The sequence below is a fragment of the Polistes dominula genome, unplaced genomic scaffold (assembly GCF_049000335.1).
Source record: "Polistes dominula isolate Pdom_NZ unplaced genomic scaffold, Pdom_raw_medaka contig_33, whole genome shotgun sequence".
Lineage (NCBI taxonomy): Eukaryota > Metazoa > Arthropoda > Insecta > Hymenoptera > Vespidae > Polistes > Polistes dominula.
Window position 1 is genome coordinate 999,819 of NW_028300998.1, and position 22,223 is coordinate 1,022,041.

The 22,223-nt window shown below is 40.9% G+C and overlaps 1 protein-coding gene across 1 annotated transcript in view; it reads left to right on the top strand.

Moving 5' to 3' along the window:
- osp (myosin phosphatase Rho interacting protein outspread) overlaps nt 1-22,223 on the top strand; it is a 69,478-nt gene that overhangs the window by 3,603 nt on the left and 43,652 nt on the right. The window contains 1 exon segment of the mRNA XM_015317370.2: nt 20,336-20,416. Coding sequence (XP_015172856.2) covers nt 20,336-20,416 — 81 coding nt within the window.

The following is a 22,223-nucleotide window of genomic DNA, read 5'->3' on the forward strand; positions in this document are numbered from 1 at the left end:
AAGAATGGACTTGTATAGGTCACCAATGTTTCTCTCTCTTTCTCTCTCTCTCTCTCTCTCTCTTACTTGTTATTTTTATTATTGTAAGAAATTCCGCAATTCGCATTAAGCTCTGCAATCGTTACGATGATCGCATATAACCGCATATTTTCATATACACCGCACGTAGTAAGGTTTTTCGAATGGTGTATAGGGTACATATAAAGCGAAATACGCTTGTCTCAATTGCTTTTCTCCTTTAGTACTAATTACGAGAATATTTGGCTGTTGCTCTCGTACACGGGGGATATCTCCTGTCGATGGACGATCTTAAGGAAGCCGTAAAACGTGCTTTTTACGAACTATACGCGTACGGACAAGTCAAAAACGTGTGCCCGTTATAAAAGCGACGGAGCTTATTTATATCGTTTGGTTTATGCATACGTAGTATGTATAGTTTGTCCAACTTTAACGGTTATATCAAAACGACGACCAGCTTACCAATGACCAAAGACATTTTCAAGCGAGTCCAATTCTACAGTTGTTTTCTAATCAAGTAGTTAGTTAAAACATTTATTGAGAAATTCGTGTATCATTTAACATTTTTTTTTTTTTTTGCAAATTTTATAATTATTTATTTTTTTTTTCATTCGTTGATACTTTTGCAGTTGGCAAACGCGATAAAATTGAACACCGAGAGACGAATGGAAAGATAAGATTTCTTTGAAAAAACGAGCACGTTCGCGATGAACAAAATTCTTCCATCGTCATCGTCTCTACCTTGGTTGGTCGCACTCGTTTGGCATTCGAAGAAGATGATGAGCGAGAGTCGAAGAATTTCGGTTTCCGTTCTTACGACGACGACGACGACGACGACACGAAAGAAGAAATTTTGCCACCTGCCCTTCAAAAATGCTTACTACGCTAGAGACGTCAAGATTTTTGTTCTCTTTCCTTTTTCGAACGGCGAACGTTACCGTGTTTAACATGTTTATTCGTTGTGTCGTCATCTTTCTCTTTCTCTTTTTCTTTTTCCCCTCTCCCTCTCTCGCTCTCTCTCTTGGCCGCATATTTACTTTGCTTACTACTCCGTAGTGTATGCCATAAGCGAGATACTGTTATGTTCGGCGCTGTGTGTATGTACGACAACGACGACGACGACGATGACGACGACGACGACGACGACGACGACGACATATCTCTTCGTTGATCTTGATATTTCTTTCTCGCTTTTCTGACCCATTCAGCTTATTATAATGTTTCCTTGAAATTATTCGTTACTTACTAAAGAAGAATAATATATGTATTTTAATATATCGCGTAGAAACGTGTTGTGTGTGTTATCTTCGATAACAACCACCTCTTCGCGATTACTACGCAATGACGTTACCACCGATGTTTCATTAAAGCGAACGAATTACCTACTACTATTATTTTCTTTTCTTTTATGTTTGACTTTTTAATTCGAGTTGGCGAAAGCAGTGAAACTAGTATATCACCTGATTGCAAAAGTCAGGACGAGAGGCGAGTTGTTCTGCGCGCTTCTTAAACGTGCCGTTACAAAAAGGTAAAAAATCTTTAAGAGCGCGAGCATCCAGTTGTAACGGTATACGGTATATGGAGGCGAAAGAAAAGAGGAGATCGGTTTGATCGTTAAGAAGCGGGTAAAGGCTAAATGAAACGTCCTGTATGCCCAGAGAGTTACTAGTGAATGGGAGTCGAGGAGCGAGCCTAACCCGCGCACCGTCGGTGGTGGCCCGCTTTACGGTCTATCCCGGATAGATCGCCCTCCAGCGATTAATCGAGTCTGGGAAGTTGAAGAAGAACGACCGAAGAACGACCGAATGAGCGAGATACTTGGTTAGATAGAGAGATATACTGCGAAAGGAGAGTGGGAAGGAAGGCCACTTCTTTCCTTCGAATCGAAGCTTTTTCCTTGCGCCTTTCTTGCTACCTTCCTTGCTGCTGTTACCTTCCTTGCTGCTGTTGCTGTTGCTGTTGCTGTTGCTGCTTTCCTGCCATAGAAGACGAACAGAGCATGCGCACGCTTCTCTTATCTTTATAAGGATTTCATTGAAAACGTCGTCGGCGGAAAACGAACACGACTCTCGAGAATCTATCGTAGTGGTCATCATCACCCTTGCCATCGTCGTCGTCGTCGTCGTCTGTGCCATCATAGCATTTTACAACTTCTTCTTACCGATCGACCAAAATACTTTTATGAGTTTAGGCATCGCGCGTGCGTCGAATGGATTATTTCATTCCTACGCGCAAGAACGCGCGTTTCATTAGAAAGGGAGACAAGCAAGCAAGCAAGCACAAGTACACCTTCGAAGTATTATTTATTCTTACCTCAGAAATTGCACGAAGCTTTCCATAAATAAATATATCGCGCGCTTTTGCGTTACGTTATTTCGATGATAAATTTGAAGGGAGAGAGAGAGAGAGAGAGAGAGAGAGTTGTTTTTCCTCATAGGATTCTCGGTTAGTTCCAGGAATATTCTATAGGTCTGTAACATGAATGAACGAACTCTATCGTCCGGGTTTTACCTTAACGGAGTTAACTCTTAACGAGAAAATCTGGTTCCGAGACGGTTTCCGCGTACTAGTCTCTTCGAAGGAAGATGACCGTGGCGCGAGTAACTCGACCGATCTTTCCCCCTTGACAAGCTCCTAAGCTCCTCCTCCTTCTTCTTCATCTTCTTCTTTTTTTCTCTTTTTCTCTTTTTCTTTTATTTTCATTCGACTTCGCCCGATGAGATAGCGCGTTATCTGCAATCTCGACGATCTGGGATCGGCATAAAACTTGGGAGCGCTCGTAAAATGAGTGGAATTTTCAGCCTGTACACTTTTTATCCCCTGTCCTCTAGGATAAGAAGAAAATCCTTTCTTATCTTTTGTGTGGATTTCTTGGAAAAATAAAAAGGAAAACGAGAGAGAGAGAGAGAGAGAGAGAGAGATAGAGAAAGAGAGAAAAGGAACATTGAGAGAAAGATAAAAAGGCGATTGGCAAAGATCGATGAGTTGTTTCGTTGTGTTGTTCTTTGGTCTTTATCTTCGTCACCACGATCATTTATCCACTACTCTCGGTCGTTCGTCCTCCTGTTGACCACCGGCAATTAGCTTCACGGTCACGGCAAGGACATCCACTTCGTGATAGGCTAAACGCAGGTCGGCCACGTTATGAGATATTACTCAGCGAATGGACACATAGACGGCGGGCGGGCGGGCGGTCGGGCCCGGGGGTGACTCCAACTGGAATGATAATAACGGCACCACCAGATTTACTCTTTTACTACATTTCCGTTCTTTAATTAATAGATATCGTTAGGCATATCTTAACACTTTCACAACCGCTGACACCAATGTGGTGCCATAGGCAGGCCAGTCGTTATTTGCCGGTGACTCCCACGAACATCTGCGAAGGTTGGTGCCGGCGTACAGGAAGGTGTTAGGGTTGCGTCAGGGTTACTAATTCATAATAATAATGTTAATTGTTTCATGAATTTGCGTAAAGTTTTTTCAACCTAAGAAATGTTTACAAATTGTGCGGACGGCAAAGTGTTTCTTCCAAAATATTGCCAGCCACTGGCGACGTTTCACTGCGCAAACGTGCGATTGTGAAAGTGTTAAGGTCTATATTAAGGTTTTCCTTAATTTGGATCAGCATATTTTAAAAAGAAGGATTTTAGTCACGGCGCCAATTTTCTATATGGTGTTGTCAAGCGAATTTAACTGAATAAGTCGTACATTAATACTTGCTACGATTGGATAACTCATCGGGGGTAGAAATCATTGCTACTATAAGCGTGCCTGGAATGCCGATTTATAGGTCGATGAAGTTCGATCGAAGCGCAGAGGATGATTATCTGTAATCGAGCGGGCATAACATAGTACCAGATCTTGTTTCTTCGATGGGCATCGGCCAGCCAGCCAGCCGTTCGCTATTCTCTCTTTTTTTCTCTCTTTCTCTCTCTCTCTTCCTCTCGTTCTCTCGATTCCCTCTATCATTTTCTCCTCGTCGTGTTTTAAATATATGTACGGTGTGAATCATCGAGGAGGAAAGCCACACCAGGCTATGTAGTTACTTTATTATGTCAGGAATTACTCGAAGGCGCGATGGGTTCACGTAGCATTAAGAATAAACTCTTAAAGACTTGCGAGAAAGAGAGAGAGAGAGAGAGAGAAGAGCAAGCTCGAGAGTAGAGAGAACTCGTCTTGGAATAATCCGCTTCTTCTTACGGAGAAGGAGCCCCTCTGATGATCATTCGATTTAATTGTTGATTTATTCCAAACGAGAATTCATAAAGCGCGTGGGAAAGCGATCGGACCGGTTTAATCAATCTATTTTCCTTTCCTTTTTCGTAAGCGCGATATCAGGGTTAGGCTTTCGAATTTGAAGGATTTCGTATCACGATGGCTGGACGAATAGGTCGATTACCTTAGATGGCGAGAGAAGGCCCAACCCAACTGCTCCCAGTGTGCACTCCCGTTTCCCTCACAGAGATCTTATCCTGACCTTGCAGTTGGCGTATAAATGATTTATAAATAATGTATGGAGTGCATTTATTTGTACACGGGCGTACACCACGCAAAGTGGGCCGCGGAGGAGCGATGTACGATAAAAAAAAAAAAAAAAAAAGAAATACAAGGAAAAAACGAAGCCTTGCTTTACTGAGAGAGAGAGAGAGATAGAGAGAGAGACATGTCGCTGATATTTGTCTCGATTCCTGATTCGATTCATTCACTCTATCTCCTCTCCCTCTCCTTTTATCTCTTCGACCTCCCACTTGACTTGTCCGTTAGTACACATGGTCTATCCTCTCTGGAGTCTTGACAACGACAACGACAACGACATTGCGTACCGTAATGTACCAAAGAAAGGAAAGACTTGTTTTTTTGTTTTTTTTTTTTTTTTTCCCAAGACACGCCGTCCTCGGCCAGCTTGACCGAAATCATCAATGAGTGGTACATATACTAGTACACGAACGAGAAAAACGATCCTTTTTTTCCTATCTCTTTTACAGATTTGTGATAGAAAATGTGAATTGAGCAATGTTCGCGTGCGTTTTAGCTTTTCTCATATATCTCATCGAATTCTTGCATTAAATCGTGCGCGAGAGAGAGAGAGAGAGAGAGAGAGAGACTGACTGGTTATATAGAACGAGAAGAGCTCGTAGAGTCACGTGGAAACGAAGAACTTTCCACCTGTCCTCGATCTTATCTATATACTCTCGGTGAACTCGCCAACGTGTAAAACCATACACGTGCGATCTCCTCCGTGCTGTGCTTGACTGTGCACGTGCATCGCCGTGAATGGTGGTACACGCTCGTTACATTTGTCTTCGTTACATTCTGGAATTTCGCATGGTTACGACCGACCTATAACCATGGAAGAAGAAGAAGAAGAAGAAGAAGAAGAAGAAGAAAAAAATGACAATAATCAAATAAAAAATGTGTCGTTGTTTCTTTTCGAAATTTTGCTTAAGAGAAATCGTTTCTTTCGTCGACTTTATTATCGATGTAATTTCATCGAAATGAAATATCATTGAAATCGATCGACAAGAAATTTCTTTTCTCGGAATAATGTTAGCACGTAAAGCTTGCTTACTTGCTTGCTTTCCACCTGTTTCGGATCTTATCTTTACCCGATGAAACCTGCGAGAGTAAAGTCAACGACAACGACGGTAACAGTCCTTTTCTTATCATCGTCATCCGGTTTATAATACAGCAACAGCATCCCCCTTTTTTTCTTAACGATGATCCGTGATCGGTGAATGGAGGGCAGCCACCTACATCTTGAAAATGTTCTACAAGTAGATGCTTTATATGCATGTATTTACCCACTTATATAGAAGACGTATGGGCAAGGCTTGTCTGCGCCGTTATGGAAGATTAATTAATATCGCGGTATCGTTCGCGGCGAGCAATGACAAATTGGAGAAAGTGAAGGCGGCAACTCACTTTCCGGTGGTCGTCGTGACTTCTTGCGGGTAGAGGCGCTTCATCGTGATAAAAGTCCAGACACACAGCAGGGTTGTTGTTCCAGTGTAATATGAAAATGAGTTTGCAACGCGTTTCAACCTATTATTATTGTTGTTTTATCATTATTTTTGTTGTTTTTTGTTTTTGTTTGTTTGTTTTTGTAATTCTCTTGCATATATACTCGAAGAAATATTTCAAGAATTTCACGTAGATCATTTCTGTTGGAATTAATTAGATCGCGTAATGTGTACGATAATTATTTACTTAGATTTCATAACGATTTTTCTGTTTCTTGTCTCGTAATATTCCAACTTTCTTGTACTGGTGTTTAAGAAAAGTATAAAGAGTTTCTACCAGAGGTTTCATGCGTTGATCTCTCCAGTCACGTAGAATTAATAAATTTGAATCCTTCTGTCTTTTTCTTTCGACAGGAAATGCGTTAAATGTTTGTCTACGTTACGTGACCAACGATGATATTTGGCGTACACGCATAGGTATATGTGTGCATTGCGTAATGTAGATATGCGTCTAATCCTCCCTCTCTCTCTCTCTCTCTCTCTCTTTTATTTTGTTATATCTTGAATCGATCGCTAGCTCTCGCATGGTTTACGCAATGAGAAACGCGCGTAGGAAGATGCATATGTAATATGCAGATTGGATAAAAGTGGATCACGTGGTTGAAATCGTAGGTAATAGGCGTTCTTGCAGTCTCCGTTATATTTTATCTGTCAGTTTGCTATCGGAAAAAATAACGTTATTATAATCGAGGTGAGAAATGTCGGGCCCCAACCTACAATAGTATTTTTCTCTTCTCTTCTTCTTCATCTTCTTTAAATACGTCAAAGTTGATGAGTTTTGTTCTCGTTCGCTTGGTCGCATTTGGTAAATACAAAAAAAAAAAGATTATTTGAAGGTTCTTCAATGATTCGTTGTTTGCATCGAAATTACATAATCTCGCGGCTGAATGGACACAGGGGTCGGTGAAGCATCGAAAAGATTTTTCCACGGTGCAACAACGACGACGACGACGACGACTTCGCTTCGTCGAGCGAAACGTTTTCATTGGCATACCTACCTACCTACCTACCTACCTATGAACTGGTCCTATCGATTACCGATCCGATCTTGTATCGATGCCCATATAATATTACTGCTCAGCCTATATTCCAAGTGGAAGAGGGATATCGCGTCTCATAAAGAATCCATCGTATAAAAGTTGATCGTAGAGTTTAGTTCTCCTTCCATTTCTCTCAGCAGGTAGGTAGGTATATACGCGTATTACATATATGTATGTAAGTATACCTTATACCTATATCTCTCAACGCGATTAGTTTGCAAATCGAATCGCGTACTCGCATCGCAAATAATAATCGATGACGACGCCTCTCGCCCTTGTCGATGATTCAAAAGAAAAGAAAATAAAAGGCATCGATTTATAATAATATCTCGTTCGTGACACATTTTCAATTGAATCTTCCAAATCGATTCATCGTCATCGAAATACCAAAAGGATTACTTTCGTTCAAGACAAGGAGGATGTTGGATAGACGTCTGAACGATGAGAGCGTTAATTCGAAGAAAAGTACTAAAGGGAAATGGAAAGGTAGAAAGAGGGAGAGAGGAGAAGAAGGGGTGGGGAGGAAGAGTACGGTAGGAGGATGTAGTATCTCTTATAATCTACGTCGGAGGATCGCCGTGGCGGCTTGGCGTGGTGGTGATGGGTGATCGATCGTTACATAGCGTGCATGGAAACGATCTCGCTTCCCCCGATTTGCGATCTTCCCTTTCTCCTCTCCTCTTTACCTTCATTTTGCCAGTCATGAATCCCAGTGTCAGGGCCGTAAGGAGAGTTACGCGCCGGCAACGGGATCTCTTTTCTCGTGTTCTTTGGAATGCGGAAATCGAAACTTTCTTTCCTTTTCAAGACTCTTTGTATTTCTTTCTTCCTCACTCACTTGTTATCAACCATGCCGAACAAAAATATCGATTAGCGATACGTGCGAGATATTGTTGCTATTTTTCTATATTTATATATACGTAAAAGATAAATAATTCAATAGAAGTATCGAATAATAAGTCGTCGTCGTCGTCGTCGTCGTCGTCGTCAGTTCAGTCATCATGTTCGTTTATTATTTCAAATATTTCACGTCATATTTTCGTGTCGAGATCGATTTATCCGCGAGTCGAAAAGGTTCGTTAAGATGAGACGACTTAAACTCGTCGACGGACACAGACGACGGACGAATAGACGGAACGGGTGCGTTAATAGAGAGGATAAACTCGGTTTTCGTTATTGCGATGTTATCGGTAGATACGGGACTGGTTTATAGAGAACGGTCGAAGGAAGATGGAAGGAGAGCAGAGACGAGAAGATCGTAGTCGGTCGATCTCTGCGTGATTATAATCTCCTCGTCACTATGGCGGCATGCAATCTGAGACTAGAAGCATGTCATTCGGTTGTTCGCAGCTGCCAAGGCCTATGGTTATCCCTTCGTTGCCCATCTTTTTCTTCTTCTTCTTCTTCTTCTTCCTTCTTCCTTCTTCCTTCTCCTTCCCCCTTTTTCTTGATTCTTTTGGAATCCACGGAATCTTTATCTCGAACGAACCGCAGCCCAGCCTTCAAGAGAGAGGAGAGAGAGAGAGAGAGAGAGAGAGAGAGAGAGAGAGAGAGAGAATGCACACGAAGAAGAACGCAACGCGAATCTACTCACGTAGATCGCGCTGATCGATAGAACTTTGAACGCGCTCGGTAGCGCAGATCACTGTAATATCGAATCTCAAGTGCGCGCACCTTATTCAAGCTCTCCGAATGATCATGCAGGAAGAGAGAAGAATCTTCGAGACACCTTTTTTCATATTTTTACATCGATCGATTGAACCTTTTTTTCTTGTTTTTTTTTTTTTTTTTTTTTATGTAAATCTTCTATCGCAATAGTTGAAGCTATTCGACGAAGCAAAGCAGGCGTTTACACTAATATTAGAAGCTGATAAGATAGGTATAAGGAAAAGAGAGTTAGCTTCCTTGTACGCACTTGTCTACTACAACCTATACTTCTCTCTCTCTTTCATGGATTAGTTCTAATCGAATCGACGAAAACGAACAGGATACTCCCATTAATTAGTCATCGAGGAAGCAATTCGCGCTGATTCGATATACCGAACAAGTTCTTTGCATTAAAGAAAATGATAAAAAGAAAAAGGAAGGAAGGAAGGAAGGAAGGGGTCGTTAACGACGAGCAGCTAGCTAGCTTAGCCTCGTCGGAAGAGTTGAATAAATCTCGCTTTGGCGAGGCTTTAAACTTTGTTGCTCAAAGTACAGAGCAAAGTCACGAAGGCGCAAGTGCGCCGCAGCTGCGGCTCTCTCTCTTTCTCTTTCTCTCTCTCTCTCTTCGCGAAGAGAGGAAGAGAAAAGAGAAGAGGCGGCGACGTACGAAGCGGTGCAACGTCTAAGCCGATGGCTAAGCCTGCTATTCCTGTACGTTCTATACTAGACGGCACACAGGGCAATGACACTCGTCCCTGTCCCGGTTGGCTTCGCGCTTGCAGGTGCGCCTTTGCATCTCGCTTACGGCCACCACGTTCTTCTACTACGACCTCCGCCACCATCACCACCACCACCGCCACCACCGCGACGCTAATTTCATCGATTCTCGAATACTCCCCGTTCTCTCTCACTCTCTCTCTCTCTCTTCTCCAAACCAGATCTGTGGGATGCGTAATCTCAGCATTTACTCTTACTATTTACGATAAATACGTAGTCTCCATTCTCTGTCTCTCTCTCTCTCTCTCTTTTTTTCTTATTTCTAAAAGTATTTTATGGCCCGTTCCAATTCCATTTTGGTCCAGGTTTTCGGCGAATCGTTGAGGATTTTGTTCTTTTTTTTTCGTTTCCGTCTCCGCCTTCGACTCTAAGAATACACACACCGTCGTCTCGAGAATCATTGGGAAAAACCAAGCTGAGACAAACTCTCTCTTTGCACTCGTGACCCCACTTCTTCTTCTTCTTCTTCTTCTTTCTCTTTTTCGAGTTTATACTTAGTTTTTTTCATGATTTTGATCTGTCGCCAAATTGTTTCGACATTAATACACTTTTGTATGATGTTACGTTTGGCCAAATGTAGGGATGTTGAATTTTTGTTGTTCTTTTTCTCTCTCTCTCTCTCTCTCTCGTGTAAATCCATGATCGACGGTGCGGCCAGTAGACGTGCTACTTTCGTTAATTTTCCTTACCAACGCGTCCTAGGTACGTTATTACTTCTTATTGTTAGCCGGAACGTTGGCCGCTTATTGTGGTGGTGTTGGTGGCACGTAAGAACGCGAGATGCGGCGCGCCAGTGCGCACCTATAAGTGCATTATAACGGAATTATTAAGTTAATTGCGGTTACGCGCGCGCGCGCGCAAGCGCAAGCGCAAGCGCGAGCCGGACTAATTGTATGGCTAACGTTCTGTGAGCTTAGATATATCTGCTGCTGTATGCAGCGCGCGTATCGCATTAAAATAACCGTAAAACGCGAACGTTCCTCTCGCAAAAGGGGAGAGAGAGAGAGAGAGAGAGCTTATCTTCTTCTTCTTTCTTTTTTTCCTTACGTGGAAGAGAAGCCACTCATCGCTGAAACGCTCTTCGAATCCTTTTCTGTTTTTTTTATTGTCCGAAGATGTACCGATAAAAAAAACCCCCATAATGGTCGTTGTACGAGAATTTCTTAGTCCCCCCTTCCTCCCGCGAGTTCTCCCGAAAAGAGTCCACCAATTTTACGAGCCAAGAAAGAAAGAAACAAGCGCGAGAACTTGATTACAGAGAGTTGCAAAAATTGCAGTATTATTGCAGTTCTCAACAAAGCTCTTGAGGTATCGAGAGGCTTCTTTTGACATGCGTCATATCATTGCAATGTTCCCCATCCTACCCATATTAGGTACATGTGCGTGACCGTCGATATTCTTTGTGTCATCATCTTGGACGCATCATCACACTTTACGAGCTCTTTAAATGTTTTTTTCTTTTTCAGTTCTTTCTCGCGTGCCTTTGTCTTTCTATAAGTATATGCCCTCATAATGTTTGCTTATAAACGCTGCTTAACATTTCTAAAAAGATAATACGTTACCAAAGAATGAAAATACTTTTTCATTCGAGGACGATTTAAAGATCGTCATCTTTTCTGATTCATATCCGTTTAGTAGTAATTTTACAAGGCTTCGCATTATTATTTCGAAGATTTGCGAAGCAACGCAAAAAAAAACGAAAAAAAAAAATGCCTCGTTATGTAAGCTTTCTTGTTTAGTTTGACGGGTTTTCGGATAAGGTTGATAATTTATCTAACAATAAGTATCTCGCGACTCTTTCTTGATAGTAGTCGTCGTCGTCGTCGTCGTTGTGAAGTTGGTGAAAAAGTTGCACAATAATCATGCAATTCTCGCACTTCCTCCTCCTCCTCCTCCTCCTCCTCCTCCTGCTCTCTTTCTCGCTTTCGTTAGGTAAGTGGTACTCCGTATTTTGATATACAGTGATTTAGAGATTGCTGGGCGTTGTCTTCTTTGAACAATTTTGCACCGGATATGAGTCGGTCACCGCAGACCGGTTTTTTTACCCTACTTTCTCTACCTTCTGATATTTTATTCTTCGATATCTCAACGATTCGCGATATAACAACGTATACGAATTATCGTCAAAGATTCTGACCAAATCTGCATTCGCCGATAATTCATGAAAATTGGTCACGTACTGTGCCCAACTCTTGAACATCATTTCGATTTTGTTCATCAAATAATCTAGTCGATTGGTCTAATTATAAGATAGTAACGATTGGCTTGGGTCAAAGGTTAAGCGGTAAGGGTTAGAGAGAAAGAGACAGAGATGGAGAGAGAGAGAGAGAGAGAGAAACTTTGAAGACGTTCTCGTTGCAGTAGTTGCTGAGATAAAAGCCGAGCATTCGTTACAGATGCTTTCAAGAATAGCGAGTCAGTCGGTGGGGTCGACTTAAGCGTGCCACTATGCCAGTAACAGTACTCCTCGTAAGAGGATCGGCCTCCGAGGTCATGACCCTCGTCTCACGTACGTGGTACCACTTACCAGTCCTCTAGCCGACTTCAAATCATTCTACGAAGCACCTGCGCGCGTAATAAGATCGTCATTATTTTGTCCTTTTCTTTTTGAGAGTTTTCTCTCAATTTTCAACGTTCGATAACGTCGTCGGTGATAATACTGGTCTGACGTTTTTCACGATGTAATTGCGTTACAAAACTTCCATTGCGTGTAATCTATTCGATAAAATCGCACAGAACGGAATTAAACGTTGCCTGCCATCGGGTTGCGCTCGTAAAGCTTACCGCGTTACGTTATAAATATCAAGGTAAGCGCACGAGTTGCAACGACGACGACGACGACGACGACGTGTGTTGTGCTAGAGAGTCGTCGCTTTGGTATTTTCTCTACATCGTCGACACCTCTCGTAGATCGTAGATCAGTGATAGAGCGAGAGAGAGAGAGAGCGAGAGAGAGAAAAAGATATACAACGACATCAATAAAGTTTAACTCAACGACGTTATCGTATCGCCGTCGAGATATATCTACCTTACTATATTAAAAGTTAAAAGTGATCGTACGATTTCTAAATTTTTCGGGATAATTGTCGTACGATCTTATCGATTTCCGCGATGCTAAATTTCCTCCTACTCGGCATCCCTTTGAAATGTGTCAATTATCTCGGTAGTAGCGCGCTTTCTCGAATCCAACCCAGAGAGCTAACTTGGTTTCTCGCAAATAATGGCGCTTGTGCTCTCTCGGAATTCTTTTTACTTGTTTTTTTTTTCTCAACTGCAGCATTGATAATAGTGGTAATGGTAACAGCAACAGCGCAATACAACCAACTAACACACACACACACACTAACAAAAGAGCATTTTCATCTGTGACTCTCGTCTCTCTCTCTCTACGCTATCTTGAACAGTTGGTTGCATTTAGTGACGAAATTTGGATAGTGGTATTCATGCATGCGTTGCTGTTTCAGGGTTCGTCGGGTTTATTCGAGTGAAAGGATCCTCCTCCTTCTCTACCCCTCTTTTGTCGAGGTACTCGCGAAGGACGAAACTTGTGGTGCTCGATCACGGTTTATACGACGTATCGATATCGGTTTAATCTCATCGAGAGGAGCTCTCCTCCTCCTTCGAGTTTCAAGAATAATTTCGAACGAACTTATTCTGCTGGAGCTCAGTGCGCGCGGCCTATTACTTTAATAATCTGCGCTCACACACACGCACTTACGCTTCCAGATAATTCGATTCGACCCGATCAATTGACCTCTCGCGATCCTACGCTCTTCTCCTCTTGCTCGCGCTCGATCGTTGATATTAAATCATCGTTGAAATTAAACATTTAATGGCTTTATCTTCGTCGTTCGTTCGTTCGTTCGTTCGTTGCACTTTTCGACCGACGATGACTTTGTGTCTCTCGCTTGATAAACTAACAATATTCTCAATTACAACACGTAAATAAACGTTTGAAAAATATACAATACATAATATATGTAAGATTCGTGAAAAAAAACTGGACCGCTGGACTGACTGGACCGGGGGGGGGGGACTCGAACCACGGATCTTTCGCTTTCCGGGCGACTGCTCTTTAACCAATTGAGCTATCCAGGGCCCACCGACCAATCCTTCTCCTCAAATGCTTAATAAGTTTGGTGACATGGAGGCGTTCGTCCCACATATATGACGTTTGTTTCATTAGAATTGTAGTCTCGTTTACACGGTGTACCCCATAGTAGGACAACGATCACTAGACTGAAAAATGCTTTCCTTTTGAAACCGTTTTCGAACGGATCGTGTATCTATTAATTGTTATTTAAAACGACGCGCCTCTCAGTTTCTCTGCTACGTCTCCTCCTCGTGTGGAATTCTAAACCGGAAGTGAAGTACGCGTATGAATGCCAATCAACGAGAGATATTAATATTCTATGTTGAGAAGTTTCTAAAGAATTCGAATATATCGTGTTACATTCTTAAATAGTCCGTACTCGTACAAGTCGCTCTAACGAATTTAGTCTCGTACAGATAAAATGTGTTGCATTTATTTACGTAGCTAACGGTATCTACTTCGAAACACGCCTATACACCATACGCTTTACCGCTTTGTTATTTTCATTGTTTTCTTTATCCATTTCTTTATCTCTTGTACCAATAGATTAGACTAATGGCCGATGAAGTAACGAACGAGTGTGGTGTGGTTGGTCAACGTACGTACGGAGGAATATTCCTCGTGACTTTATATTTTCGAATCGTAATGTGATATTTCGTGGAAGTACATCGTTTGTGTGCGTCACGTAAAATGTAATTATTAGATTGCAATGATTGCGTGTAATTAAAATGATGCGTGAACTGTATACGTAATAATTAGTCATTTGGATCATAGTTGAGAAGGTTTGCGAACAAACTGTATAACTGTATTGCAAATAGGACGGAAAAGCGTGGTGTGCGCGGTAGAAAATAACGGTCTTCGATCTACGATCTTGCAAAAGAGATGAAAAACGATAGAAGAAACGTTGGGCATATCGACTTCGTAATAACGGTTTCGGTTGTAATATCGGTAAATGCATACCTTAGTCGTCAATTTGAAATAATATAAGAAAAAGAAAAAGAGAGAGAGACAGAGAGAGAGAGAGAACAAAATAAAAAAAGAAGATAAATAAATGAAAAGTGGGTCGAACGTATTATAAACTTTGCTTACTTCCGCATAATAAGTCAATTTGAATACTTTCGCGAATGATACGCAAAGTGATGTGTTAAGGATTGTCGAATTTTGATGAGAAGAATACTCTCGCCGAAATATATTTCAATGTGGCGCGTAATCGTTACGAGAAGACGCATTTTCATTTACGGTCGAGTCACGATTCAAATTAAAGCGCGCGTTCACTCGTTCACTTTAACTTTAACTTTCGAATGCGATTCTATGGAGAGAAGTTCGAGTTGTGCGCAATCCTCGAGAACGAGAGGAAACCGTGCGCACCACGAATACGAATCGGAATTTCTATTCACGCTCGACCGTGAAATCGAAAACTTAGGCTTTGTCGGTAGATAGTGTCGAAGAAAGTCATGTACGAAGAGATGCCATTCAATGTCAATTCTTTTCACCATACTCTTACCTCCTCGTCATCACAAGATCATTGTTATTCGCAATTCGTTTTACAAAAGTCTAAGAGAAACCTTTTCTCTCTTTCTCTCTCTTTCTCTTTTGCAAACTTTCGATTTTCGAGCTTACACGGTGGTAACTCTGTTGTTTACTTTCTCAAAGGTAGACAGACCATTTCACGAATTGATAATGATATTGCAATTTGGCAAGTATGGCGGAGCGAGAAGAGGGAAAGAGGGGACAAGAGAAACACAGAACGACTCGAAACGTGATTCGCTCTTTTTCTCTCTTCTATATTATATATATATATATATATATATATATATATATATATATATATATATATATATATAAGTAAGTATTATTTACCTGTTATTGCTCTGGGCAAGCACGAAGCGTGGAGGAAGCCAATCATTCTCGACAAGTGCGCATCACAACGTAGTTTTATCTGCTAGCGCATGATCACCTATATTTACCGACTTATTTTCCTACCTATAACATATTTATTTATCTCTGTATTTACATTCACACGTAGATACACACATACACACACATATATATAAAATACATACGATTCATTTCGATCGTATTTGATTACATCATTTGCTTTTTGTCCAATTCGCAAATAGTTAATAGTATAATCAATGGTGCGTCCTTGAGAATGTACAGTCAAATCGAAAAAATATTTATGTACGTTGGAGATCATCATACCGATGTTTTTAGTTCAGTTCTTCTCTAACAGCGGAAATGATAACACGCGACTTACGCGAACGTAACGCGTTTACTATGGGTTTACGATTCGTGGAAGAAGAATTCTTGCAACACGGATATTTAACAGAGGAGGTAAATAAAATAAGAAAATGTGCTGATTCAGAGGCGCGTGCGAGAGAGAGAGAGAGAGAGAGAGAGAAAACGTTTGACCTTAAAATGAAAAAAAAAATAAAAAGAAAAAACGCATTGAAGTAGCTGGTGGTAAACGTGGTCGCGTCGTAATGTTTTCCACGAATACGACGCGTGAACGATAAATGAAATGGCTGTTTTCGTTGGTATGTTATTATCTTATTTTTTTTTTAAGTGAAAATTTCTTTAAAATCAGGGGGTGATTTAGAAAATTGTGAAACGGAAGTAAGTACGTGAAACCGATGAAACAAAAATAATTAATTAATTAATTAATACAATTCAATATATAATTTAATTCTATATATTAAAATTCAGTGTCACAATATGTTTGTCCACTAATAATTCCGAAACTACTCAACTTATTTTTATCTATTTTTTTTTTATGTATTTTTTTATTACTAATTTAAAGATTTTTTTATTTAGAGTTAGGTTATCTAGGTTCTGTAAGGTTGTTTCAATAGACGGCACTGTATGACAATTCAATTACTTTCGAAGCTTGGTTTTCTTTGAAGGTTTCACTTCTACCGTGTGTAATCTGCACACATCTGTTTTTTTGTTTATATTTTTTGAAGGATAAGATAATAAAAAAAAAAAAATAATATGACAATGTAGCGTTTTTCCGGAGCGTTCGCGTAAGAACGCAGAACGCGTAAGTAACTATTGTAAGTGAACGCAAAGGGTGGAAGGTGGGGAATAGAAAACGTTCAAGCGCAATAGGTGCGATAACGAGCATCGATTTCCAAGGGAATTTAAACGTTAGAGAGATAGAGAGGATAGTTTTGTAATCCGTAGGTGCTCGCAGCATGCAAGGCGTTCCGTTCCCATCTTATTTTTATTCTCCGTAAGCACACGATTCTCTCTCTCTCTCTCTCTCTCTCTCTCTCACTCTTTCTCTTTCACTCGAAGTCCGCGGAGGCTTGTTAGCGATTTGCGTGGCAAGAAAAATGGCCGACAAATGTCTTCGGCTGATTTGGTACGCTACGTACACTTGGAAATAATCTCTCTCTCTCTCTCTGTCTCTTTCTCTCTTTCTGTTTCTCTTCGTTTCTCTAAAGCGACAGCAAAACAACTTGTTCGATCCCACGTCTACGACCTCCAACGATCTCTTCTCTTGAGTAATTCTTTTGGAATATCTACCTATAGAGAGTCAGTCGTGGCTCCTCTTATGTTTATACGCGTTTGTGTGTACAGCTGCATCGCTATTGCGAAACGCACGAGAGGTAATAATCGGCATAACGTAACGGAGGAGGAAGAAGAGGACAACATGCGAGGGCTTGGGGAGAGAGAGAGAGAGAGAGAGAGAGAGAGAGAGAGAGAAGGGAGCGGAGTAGTTTGCTTCTGACATAACTGTGACTCGCAAAGCGATAATTTATGTGCATCCCCGAACGAGCATTTGCCGCCGAGCGTTTGCGAATTGAGAAAAATTCATCGATAAATTGGTCTTATCTAACCTCTTTCTTTTTTTTTTTTTTTTTTTTTTTTTTCCCATATTATCTCGTTGTGAGTCTCTTTATCTCATCATCTTCTTAGCTTCTTCCATTATAATAATATTCGCGTTAGCAGCAAGAGATCGCTAGACTCTTGTTATTGGGTCAAGGCGATATTATCAACGTAACGAGACTTATTAACGTGTCCCACATATTTATCTCTCTCTCTCTCTCATTCTCTGTTTTATTCCTCTGTCTCTTTTTATTGGATCGAGAGCAAACGATCGCGAGAAAAGTACAATTATAGTATTTAATAAATCGTATCGCAAGCTCGCTATAATTATATGATTAAATCGAAATACAGCAGGTGTATATCCAGTTGTAATAAGCAAGAGAGTGGCAAGGCTAAGTATGCCGAGATTTGAGAAGACATGCAAAAGGTAGGCAGGAGCTTGGGTATGTTTTTCTATCGAAACGTTAATCCACTCGCGTTGACTGATTTCACGGCACGATAAAATGTCGTTAACTCCAGGTGAGAGACAGGTTTTCAGTAAGAGTTGCAGGGACTTTGAGTACGTATACCGGATGTGGGGATATGCAGAGGACGAGACGCGTGGGATGATTTCAAGAGGGACGCGCGAGTAAGATCCCTTGGTATCTACCTAAGCAACTTTATAGACTTGTTACCTCGTAAATAGGTCATTTGGCTAACATGTAAAATCTTTGAGTAATATTTTGGGCTTAATTTATAATTAAATCATCCCCCGTTCCGTTGGATTATTGTTTTAACGATATATACAAGATGTTCTTTCATCACTTATGGACAAGTTCGGACAGCTCTAGCATACTTTTGGTAAAGTTTATACCCTATTATGGAATACGTAATAGCAATTTAAAGTATGTGCATGAAAAAGGAATTAACACGTTTAACGGTATTCGTCCATTGGTCGGGCATCGCCCACGTCGACGTGTTCTGATTGGCTAACGAGTTGATTCGTCGACGAGGTAGACCTTTAATTGCTTTAATAAACGCCAACTCACTCCTCGTTTTTCTCTTCGTTGTAACTTTTTGCACGTGCACGTACACGTACACGTACACGTGCGTGTACACCTACGAAATAACGAGAGAACGCCTTATCAGCCTTATTAGAAATTATAAACGACTATCCGGCCAATCTGGGTCGCAGTTTGAAGCTTAAGGAGATTGGCAAGGACTATTCTCTAAATGTGTCAAGGATAATCACGAGAATCACTTTTTTTTTGCAATGGGACGAGGGCCTTCATGCCAAACTTATCGGGCATTCGTGAGAAGGATTGTGGTCGGTGGGCCCTAGATAGCTCAATTGGTTAAAGAGCAGTCTCGTCCGGAAAGCGAAAGATCCGTGGTTCGAATCCCCCGGTCCACGTTTTTTTTTCACGAATCCTAACAATATTTTGTTTAGATCTGTAAGAAATGAATTTCTGTCAGAGAATTTCGTGTGATGAATATGTAGAGTACTTGTTTATAGAGATAGAGGTTTGCGCATACGTGCGCAACTCGCTTTAACCACAGCGGAAGTTAATTGTTAGCGTGGAGGAATGACAGGAAATCATCGGAAACCGGATGGAAAGCTGTTAAACAGAGCGTACCCTAGTCTAACGATGCTACAAACTAAATGTATACGTAGCATACATCGATTGGTCATTTGAAATGGATAACATTTTCCATAATATCGCGGGAATGCAATGCGGATTTAAAGATATCGATTGAGACTTTCCAATAATGTCACTTTTGTCTATTTAGTTTTCTACTTTCTTCTTCCATTCCTTCTTCTCCATTCTTTTTTTCTTTTCTTTCTATTCTTTGATCGAACACGATTAACGCAATAAGTGAACCGTGAAAAACGATTTTCGAGATTCACGATGAAGAAGAAATTGCACGACGAACTCTCTTCCTCAAATCAGAGCACGCTCGCTCCTTCTTCTGCTCGTTTGTCGAACGAGTCATTTTGCAAACAAACCTGTTGACAAGAGTTTTGCACACGTACTTTCCTTTTATATGGGTCGTCTCGATTAGGACAAACGTTTTCCCTCAGTCATGCGTATCTCTCTGCGTGCGTACATGCGCGTGCGTGTGAGCTAAGCATTGACATAGAAACTAGTTTGCCATTACTTTTCATAGATATATTTCTGAGAGTTTAAAATGAAACTCAACTCGGCTCAATTTCCATCTTACAATTTTGTCCTTTGGTAACATATACACATAGTACATATGAACAACAACAACAGTAGAAACTCGTTTGGAAGGAAGGAAGGTACGTTCACACGAGTTCAGTTTTACACGTGGTGGGTGTGCGTCGTAAGTGGATCCATGAAGAGGTGACATGACCAGACCAGATTGAACAATGTTCGCACGAACGAAATGATCATCGGCCCTACGTATTTAATTTCATTACTTTATTCCGTCATGTTCTTCGACACGAGAAAAACTTGAAACGACGGACGAGAGAGACAGCATCAACTCTTCTTCTCGATTCTTCTCCTCCTCACTTCTCTATCTCCTCTTATCTCTCTCTCTCTCTTTCGTAACGAGCGAAAGTTGGGCGAATGTACCTGAATCCCATCAGCGAATCATTTTATTTCTTTTTATTTCGTACTCTTCTCTAATAAAGAAATATATATATGTATATTAGGGTGGGTCAAAAAAATCAATTATTGTGAATTAATTAATTAATGGAAATTTTTTCGAATATCTAATCAAAAAACTTTGAAAATCAGTACACACATGAAAGTTTCATGATGAATATCTTTTGAGCGCTTAATTTAATCGCTAAAACGTAAGACAGCATTTTTATAGAGCATTATATATATTTGAAATGTCATCAATCAAAAAATTGAATCAAACGTGATTTTTAATTAATTATCTTCTTTTTGTTGCAGGCTACAAGAAAGATTTCAAAATGTGGATATCTGTTCGTCGCACCTGACTGGGACTTTTCGAATCCTCTGAATCGGACAAAGGTTCGTTATTTCATTTATCTATTATCGTTTAGAACTATTCACTCCAATTCTGATAGAATAATAGGTAAACATCTATAGGCCGCTTCCGATCGTTAACTCGTATCGATGCCACGAGGAGTTATCGTTGGTCCATGATCGAGAAGATCGTGTTGTAAAATCGATCCCTACCCCCGACCCCCTGCCTCCCCCCCGAGTTTCGCAATTTTCTCATTATCGTGAAAGTGAGGATAATCGTGGCTGCCGCATATGTATTTTCTATTTTTTTCTTTTTTTTTTTAATCTCTTTTACATTATCGATATATAAAATGGTGGAAGATCTCTTGACGTTTTACTTAATCCGTCAAAGGAATGATTAGATACGTGTCTTCTTTTTTTTCTTTTTTTTTTTGATTCGATTATATTTGTTATTCAATCGAGCACACAGAAAGAGTGAACGAAAGAAAGAGAGAACGAGAGAAAGAGAAAAAGAAAAGAGAATGCCTAACGGATAAGAAAATTTCAAATCTCAAGCATTCCGTCGCGAGAGTTCGTTGGAGAAAGTGAATAATTAGAAGTCGCCTTAAGGCTTTAAAGGCCTTTGAAGCTTCGACCGACGAACTCGTCGTCGTCGTCGTCGTCGTAATGGCCGTTAATGCTCGGTGGTATCGGGGCTCCTTAATCAAGTGGATCTCGTTAATTCATGCTTTTAATGTTGCCTTGTGCTACAAAATATTCTCTTATCGTGAACAATCAAATTGATGTGGATTAGTGTTTGCATTTTATTTCGAATCGATCGAAAGAGCAGCAAAAAAATAAAGGTCAGGGGGGAGGGAGAAAAAATTAAAAGTCACGCGCATGTATGACGTATGATTTGTTATTTATTTACAAGCACACACGCATTCTCCATTCTGTTGGTAAATACTTCTTTTCTCTCTCTCTCTCTCTCTCTCTTCCTCTCTGGTAGTTTGCAATGGAAGAAAGTTCTATTTTTGCTGTGGTGGCGAAGCTTAACGAGCGTGTTTCCAGCGTAATGACGGCTCGTCGTCGCTTCGCAAACGCGCTTCTCTCTTGCCATACATGTAGGAGAGCTTGGCTTAAGCCATCTTTTCTTTTTCTTCCACTTCTTCTTCTTCTTCTTCTTCTTCCACTTCCTCTTCTGGAAGTTGGTCGTTGCAGGCTTTGCAAAATGCATTTGCTTACGGCTCGTACCGCGACGAGTGCACGGTGCCGTATAAAATGGCGCATTATTTGCGAGTTATGTCCCGCGCGTACGCACTCTGGCTCTTTTCTTTCTCCTTTCTTTGTGCCGCCTCTTTCAAAGCCAACATCACCACCAACAGCAGCAACAGCAACAGCAACAGCAACAGCAACAGCAACAGCAACAGCAACAGCAACAGCAACAGCAACAGCAACAGCAACAGCAACAACCTTAAGGCGGTGGCCCCCTTGGCGCGCTCGCGCGCGTGCGCCAATATAGCGACTTTCTTTTCTCTCTCTCTCTCTCTCTCTCTTTCTCTACCCCCCACCCCCTCCACTCTTTCCTCTTGCATATGCTCATATTTTTTCCCCCTTTACATTTTTTTTGTATCTCGCACAAAAGTAGGTACTCTTTCACGACAGACGGTAGCCTCTCTTCCAACTTTTATTTGACACAAGTAGCAAACGAGAGTCATTGCTATTTAACTTTTCTTTCAAAGAGACACGCAAGAGTTGCCAACTTGCAGTTGGCAACTCTTTAAGTTTAGTTAGATCGTAGTTTGATATTTATATCTTTTTTTCTCCGATGAAAGGATCCGACAAAAGGATCGCTTTCATATTGCACTGAAGA